At 42.2% G+C, this 7905-nt stretch overlaps 1 protein-coding gene across 1 annotated transcript in view; it reads right to left on the reverse strand.

Annotated features, from left to right (window-relative positions):
• Positions 1 to 370: 370 nt before the first annotated feature.
• The window catches only part of slc46a2 (solute carrier family 46 member 2), a 16049-nt gene continuing 8514 nt past the window's right edge, over positions 371 to 7905 (reverse strand). Inside the window, exons 5-7 of the mRNA XM_080874936.1 lie at positions 4923 to 5006; positions 2848 to 3004; positions 371 to 2766 (exon numbers count right to left, since the gene is read on the reverse strand). Of these exons, the coding sequence (XP_080731062.1) occupies positions 2718 to 2766; positions 2848 to 3004; positions 4923 to 5006 (290 nt within the window). The 3' untranslated portion in view covers positions 371 to 2717. The remainder of the gene's footprint in view (positions 2767 to 2847; positions 3005 to 4922; positions 5007 to 7905) is intronic.

Here is a 7905-nt window from a genome sequence, read left to right on the forward strand (position 1 = left end):
TTGAGTTAAAATATATATTTATAATTTTAATAAATGACAAATTAAAAAGGCATGAACATTTTTTTTGTATCGAAAAAATATCGAACCGTGACACCAAAGTATCGAACCGAACCGAACCGTGAATTTTGTGTATCGTTGCACCCCTAGTATGTATGTATGTATATGTGTGTGTATATATATATATATATATATATATATATATATATATATATATATATATATATATATATATATATATATATATATATATATATATATATATAGTCATCAAAAAACTAAATATACTGCAGTTATGCTCTGGATGAAGAGGTTTAGAAAGGATTGAATATTTAAATATTCTTTCATACAGACAATTTAAAAACATCACAACAAGCCTTAATAATGTTTATTTAACAAAAAGATTTTTAGTGTCATTGCAGCTCGAACACCAACATAAGTTGCTCTTTATGTTTAATAATTTCATTTAAACTACAGCAGAAGCCCCCTTTTATGCACCGTCAACAAATAAAAGTGCAATAATGTGCAAATGCAAAATAACTATTACAAAAAAACCTTCATTTGGTTTCCTTCAATCAGTACTATAAGCACTACTTCAGCTATACAAACATGTCTACTAATAACTAAAATATGGCTTTAAATTTCTACATAAATTCATACACAGAACTGTACCAGTACCTTCAGACTTAGACAGATGAACATAAAGCACAATCAAATGAATTAGTGGGTCAATATGTAAGGATAATAAAAATATATAAAAGCAAACAAAAAGTTATGTCAAAAAAGATCCCTTAGACTGCCAGTAGTCGGTGTGCGAGAACGTCAAATGACACCAAACCTAAAGCTTTTCCTAAAATATGTGTTGTGAGCAGCTGACCGATGGTGATGATACACGGAGTCATGAGCGGGGGAGAATCCAGCAGTTTTTTCCCATCCACAGAACACTTGTCCACGCACTTGTGATCGTTTGCTAACGTTGCGCTGAATGTTTCAGGCACAACACATTTTTCCTTTTGTTTCCTTACGAACTGCGTCAGTAGGATTAATCTGTCAAATACGCAGCATTAGCTTCCTGTGAAACTTATTTCTTTGTGTTTCTGGCAGCAAAGAAATTAAGAGGTGACTGTTTTGTTAATAATTGGTTTGCCACTGGGCGCAGACAGGTGGTAAAATATTTGATATTTAAAAAATCAATAATATCCTCTGAGCAGCAAAAATTGGTTCAATCTAAAGAAAACTGGGCAATGTTTTGCTATGGTTTACAGATTGAACGTCGTGTTTCAGTCTTATAATGTGCAACAGTGCGCATCAGACTTATGGAGTATGTTTTTCTTTCAACTTTTTTGGGCTTGTTGCCCAATCTGTAGTGGCGTCTATGCAAGCCCTGTTGATTTAAAAAGCAGTGCATGCAATTAGTCCGTTGCCACTGATGTAATGCTTAGCTATTATATCAGGGAGCTTAATACAACACTGTTTAAAAAAAAAAAGAGAGAGAGAAAAAGTTTGGTATGTTTGGTATTGGGGCTGAAAGCTCGTTTCCGCCACTGAAAAAAAAAACCCTGATTGGCAGAGCTCATTCGATGTTTCGTTATCTCAAAATTTTGACGTAATAACTGTATTTTTTATTTTGTAGACCAAAATTTTGGAGATAGTAACTCTAATTTTCCATTTGTGGATGCCAGAAACTGTTTTTGACAGAGACGAGCTTCCGTAAAACGCAGCGTAGGCTTGCAGCAGGTTTAAGTCACACCTCAGAAACAGTGGCCTCTAGAGGAGTTAAGGTGATGTGAACAGGACACAGATGTAAACAGTACAAAAAGATGGGCGTGCCTTCTGCGTCTGATGAAATCTGTATTGTCGTTTCGTGGCCAGCAGGGGGCTGGCCATTAAACTCATGTCTGAGAAAAAATATAGATGGCATTGCAGGGTTAGGGCTTGTACAGATGATGTAAGAAAATGTCGCTAGTTTCAGATTTCATAAATGATCCTCTTTATTAGACTCAGTCAGAAGCTGTTAGCCAATGACTGTGCGGTTTCTCGAGCCTCGAGGCTTCACCTTGAGACATCACAGTGGCCATGTCCACCGTTTACACCGTCTGTGACTCAAACTGGATTCACTTCATGTAGCTTTGACCTAAACCCAAACTGCAGCTAAGCTGGCATCAGAGCAGCACTCTCATTAAGTTTGTGCACATTACTGTGCAAGTACAGTAACAACTGCAAAGTCTTTAAATATGGAAACAGTAACAGCCAAAAAACCCCCCCTGATTTTATAACCACACTTCCACTTTTAGCTTCTAGTTTACGAATCTACAAAAACAGTAGGCAGTTAAGTAAAAACAGGTGAATTCATAACAGAGATCAACTTGTGTCAAACTTTCTGTTCCTGTAACAGCCTGAGAGGACTCCAGGATACAAAACTCCTAACGAAGTTGTTTAAAACATGACCCATGGCTGAAAACTGCGTGTGAGTAACAGTTTGCTGACAGAAGCAGCCAACGCAGTCCGTGACAAATCCTAAACTATGTGGAAATCACCGTGGCAGCTTCTGTCTTTGTGAGGCAGTTGTCTATTTGAGATGTAGATGTAAAAATACTGTTTGCCCTCTTTTATAACTGAGGAACACCACAGGAAGTAGTTTCAAGTCTCAGTTCCCTTCTGCCTTGCACCAATGCTCACTCGCTGCTGCTGCTGGTGATGATGTTACTGGTTCGGCCGCTCTAAATCTTCTCATACTGCCACCTCTGAGGTGATCTGCAGCCGATGATACTGGAGGGAGTAGACAGAGGAGATGAGACAATGAGACTCTGAAAGGCGGGCACGTTAGTCTGAAGTGATGGGCACACATACCTGATGGGTGTCATTCCCAGTACTGTGAAAATACTGGCTAGTGTGAACACAAAGCCTGGGAACCAGTCCAGGGTTCCCTGATAGATCTTGGTGAAAGCGGGAATGTACGCCAGGCTGGCAAACTTCAGAGCGAGTTGCAGGAAGGTGAGGGTCATGCCTGAGGAGAAGGGGATGGAAGACAAAGGGAATGAAGAGAGAAGAGCTTGCTGTTTGTTTAATCTATACAAGATATTGCTTGTGTGTGTGTGTGTGTGTGTGTGTGTGTGTGTGTGTGTGTGTGTGTGTGTGTGTGTGTGTGTGTGTGTGTTTGCATTTCTGACGTTTCAAGCAGATGACGGGAGAAAAAGCCCTGGCAGTAAATTGATCTGATCCTGTAATCACCTGGAAACTGTGTGTTCATGTGTGACAGAGAGGGAGGAAGCCTTCTCTGGCTAGTTGCAGAGCAGGCTCTTATAATATGCAGGTCATTGTTTATCGTGAAGCAGCCTTAAAGGGATCACATGGAGGACTTGCTTATGCACAGATCCTCTCACATGCATCCAAAACTCCCTCAAACTCAGTGCACGCACACTGAAACACAAGACTTAAAATGGTGGCAGCTTTATTAAGGCTTAAATATCACAAGACTCCAAGGCAACCACATTTCAAAATAAAATTAAAATGTCTTCAGTTTTACAGGGAAGATTATGTTTAACCTAAAAACTCCAACTGCTTTCGGCACACGGGTCTTCATCAGGGAGTAAAACAGAGTCAATGAATCGTTTCTAGTGGCATTCCAACAATCGGGCCCTTTCACCTGAGGTCTTCCTTTATTAAGATGTTTAAAAAATATAATAAAACCTCACAGTATAATACTATTGAAGGAGAGCACTTCGCAATCAAGCTGCACTTGTGGTTCCAAGATTTACTAAAAGTAAAATGGGAGGCAGAGCCCTCAGCTATCAGGCCCCTCTCCTGTGGAAACAGCTCCCAGTTTGGCTTCAGGGGAGTATAGTTTTAAAATTAGGCTTTAAACCTTCTTTTGTTTATGTTTTGAAAAAGCTTATAGTTAGAGCTGGATCCGCTTTAGTGATGCTGCTATAAGCTCAGACTGCTGCGAGGCTTCACAAAACAATCCTTCTATTCTCCACTAATTGAGGAATAATGCTCCCATCCCTCAACCGGTCATGGCAGATGGCTGCCCCTCCCCGAGTCTCTTCCTGTTAAAAGGCAGTTCTTCCTTACCACTCTCACCAAGTGCTTCCTTGTGGAGGATCATGTGACTATGTGCTAAATTTTAAAAAAGAAAGAAAAGAAACCGTGTCTGACAGCTATACGGGAAATTCTGCGATTACATAATGACTGAATAATAAATGAAGTCCTCAGCGTTGTGCCACCTGCGTGCACATCTGAATCCTATAAAGCAGTAAAAAAAACCAAACAGCTGGAACAAGAAACAGCTCCTGCTAACGTCTGGCTTATAAAATCTTCTTGCTTATGCTGAAAAGTGTAAAAATGTGACAGCTAATACTAAACAAGCTTAAATCATACATGGTCTTTTCATTAATTAGTAAGTTGTTTGGGCCTCGCTCTTTCATGGGGCAGTGTAATCCATGTGACATGAACTTTAATGCGTCAGAGTTGACAAACCTGTTTAAGAGTCATGAAACTGGTGGCACAGCAGCCTATAACGACAATGCTTTGCTGACACAGTATTTTCTCACGAGCATTAAAAATAAACAGGACTGGTGAGTCTTTTTCCCCCTCTAACGTATCAATGACCTTCAGACAGCAAACACAACTCGCAGGAAAAGTCATGTTGTCGTTGCTTTAATGCAACCACAGATCACTCCAGCCTACTCTCAACCCGCTCTGCTCCTCGAACTCTGAAGCCATCGTTGATTTTTATGCTGCAGTCAGTAAATATGTGTCGAGTTTATTATGAATGACCACACTGGGTTTTCATCCATTGTGTTCAGGCACCAATATTATACATTCATTCACGTGCTCAAATGACAGCCTCCAATATTCTCACTTTTTTAAGATGAAATACAAAGTGTGTGTTAAGTGCTCAAAAATCTTTCCTGCGTACTCACCACATGAAGAAGCTGGGACCTGCTGTGAGAGCAGAGATCTGATTGTGGTCATCGGGATGAGAGCAAACAGGGTGAGTGCACGAGCTGCAGAAAAAGTTCATGATTAACATTTTGTTCCATAATGAATTCTTCAAATCCGCCAAACCCGACCACAGCTATGCAGCTACTGCTGCCCATTCTGGGTAAGAATGGTCGCACCTGGTGTTTAAACAAGTATAATTTTTAATCTGGCAGTGCTTGCTTTAAAACAATGTCCCAATTCAGAGGCTAAATCCTTTGAGGGAAACAGGTCAGGCCTTCACAGGTAGCATTGACCCACCAAATATCTCCCTGCTGAATAACTGCCAGCTGGTGGTCTGGTCACTGAGATATAGTTATTGAGATATGAACATACAAAGCATATGTCACAGGTAAGATTTAGAAAAATCAGCACATGTATCAGAATAAAAACACAAAGCGGTCAACTCCCTGTTTCGTAAACATCCCAAGTTTCAATGACCATGTCCATCAATGCCTCATCAGGGAGTTTGTAGTACAGGTTTTTACCTGACTAAGAAATACTGAGACTAAGGATTTTTAGTCTATTTTTAGTCTTTGTACACACACACACACACACACACACACACACACACACACACACACACACACACACACACACACACACATATAAAAACTAACACCCAGCACGCCCCTGCGGGCGGTTTATCCTTCAAGCTCGGGTCCTCTACCAGAGGCCTGGGAGCTTGAGGGTCCTGCGCAGTATCTTAGCTGTTCCCAGGACTGCGCTCTTCTGGACAGAGATCTCCGATGTTGTTCCCGGGATCTGCTGGAGCCACTCGCCTAGCTTGGGAGTCACCGCACCTAGTGCTCCGATTACCATGGGGACCACCACTATATATATATATATATATATATATATATATATATATATACCGTATTTTCACGACCATAAGGCGCACTGTGCTAAAAGGCGCAGTCTCAGTTATGTGTGCCATTACTGTATTTAACACACACATAAGGCGCACTGGATCATAGGGCGCATACAAGTACCGTATGCGTATTTAAAAATAAAGCGGGAGCAAACCTGAGTTCGGTACCTTACTCACATTTTTATTACCAGTAATCGTCATCATCAACAACACACAAGCATACAAGTGTGCGTATTTAAAAATAAAGCAGGAGCAAAACAAAGTTTGGTACTCACATTTTTATCATCAATCAAACCCATCGAAGTCCTCATCCTCTGTGTCTGAACAGCTGCGCTAAATCTTCATCAAACATGCCAAGTTCACTTTCTTCACTGTCAGAGTCACTTTCCGTGCCGTGCGGCTCCTCGGAAACGATGCCGGCTTTTGCGAAAGCTCGAACAACAGTGCCAGCAGACATGTTAGCCCAAGCATCTACAATCCATTGGCAAATTGTGGCGTAACTGGCCCGGCGCTGGTTTCCACTCTTGGTTAAACTGTGGTCTCCATCGGTCATCCATCGCTGGATGTGTTTGTCGCCGATGTGTTTGCTGCAGTAGGAGCGGAAGATGGCCAGCTTTTCCTTATAATCCGCTGGAAGTTGCTGCGCTACCGTAGTCCTGGTCCGGATGGAAAAATGGCACCGTTTCATAAAAAGTGAAAGTGAAACTGCTTTTAGCCGAATGGTGACCGTCGAAACGCTTCTCCCGCTCGTTCTTTGCTCGATGATCGCCTTATGTCCGCGGAAACTCAGCTGCGTCTTCTTGACCTGCCGGAGCTTGTTTTCCAGCTTCCTCCACTTGCGAACCATCGATTTGTTAATCTTAAATTCTCTCGCCGCTGCTCGATTTCCATGTTCCTCCGCGTAGCTGATGGCCTTCAGTTTAAACTGTGCTTCGTAAGCGTGTCTCTTTGCCATTTCCAGGGTTGTTAAAACAACGATGTCCTGCATAATGCACATACCTGTTCTTTTATACAGGTATGTGCAATAAAGTCAACACACACTTCACCCTTTAGCGTTCTCATGGTGTTCTCTACTACGTCCTCCTTACAACACACAGGGCGCACTGCGCTATAGGGCGCGCCGCACTTTTTGAAGAAAATCTAAGACTTTTAAGTGCGCCTTATGGTTGTGAAAATACGGTACATATATATATATATATATATATATATATATATATATATAGCAGCTGGATAGCGTAGTGGTTAGACTACACGCCTTTGGAACAGAGGATCGCAAGTTCGAAAGAGACGAAAACAGGGCGTTGTTGGAATGCTACTACGCAAGTAACCCTGGCGGAAGGGGCTACATGAATAGGCTGAGGGACCTATGGATTCTTCGATACCCAACATCCACAATGACGGCGAAACAACTAGTAGCTCAGTGTTCCAACATTCGAAAGAAGGGACTGCTCTCACAGCTAGAGATTGACGAGGTACAACACAAATGCTACGGCAAGGAGGAGTCAGGACGCCAGGTCAGGGGGGCGATATCATCACCCCCACCCGAGATTGGGTACATAGCCCCAAGTGCGATAGGAGAAGGATCGTTAAGTGCGAGAGGAACTGACCTGAAAGATAGGATCATGGCCAAGCTTGAAACCTGGATCCCCCGTAGCCGGTTACCAAGATTACGTGAAGTACCCTCAGAAGGTCTGCTAGATGATGTTAATGCAGCACTACGGACGATACCTACAACCACGATTACCGACACTAACAAGCTGATCTACAATACGGCAGCAGTGATCAGTGAGATGCTTGGCTACAAGTTGAACAGCCACAAGGGGCAGTACCCTCCATGGAGAAGGAGGCTAGAGGGCAAGATCAAAGTAGCACGGAGGGAGGTTAGCCAACTAACGGAGTTGCAGAAAGGTGCGACAAAGAAGGTGCATAAGAAATACAGCAAGCTGTCCATACCTGAGGCCTTAGAAACTGCCAAGCAAAGACTCACAGCCTTGGCCAGCCGCTTGAGAAGGTACACCAGAGAGATAGAAGGCAGGAGAATAAACCAGCTGTTC

Source organism: Rhamphochromis sp. 'chilingali' (genome assembly GCF_963969265.1).
Source record: "Rhamphochromis sp. 'chilingali' genome assembly, chromosome: 2".
Classification (NCBI taxonomy): domain Eukaryota; kingdom Metazoa; phylum Chordata; class Actinopteri; order Cichliformes; family Cichlidae; genus Rhamphochromis; species Rhamphochromis sp. 'chilingali'.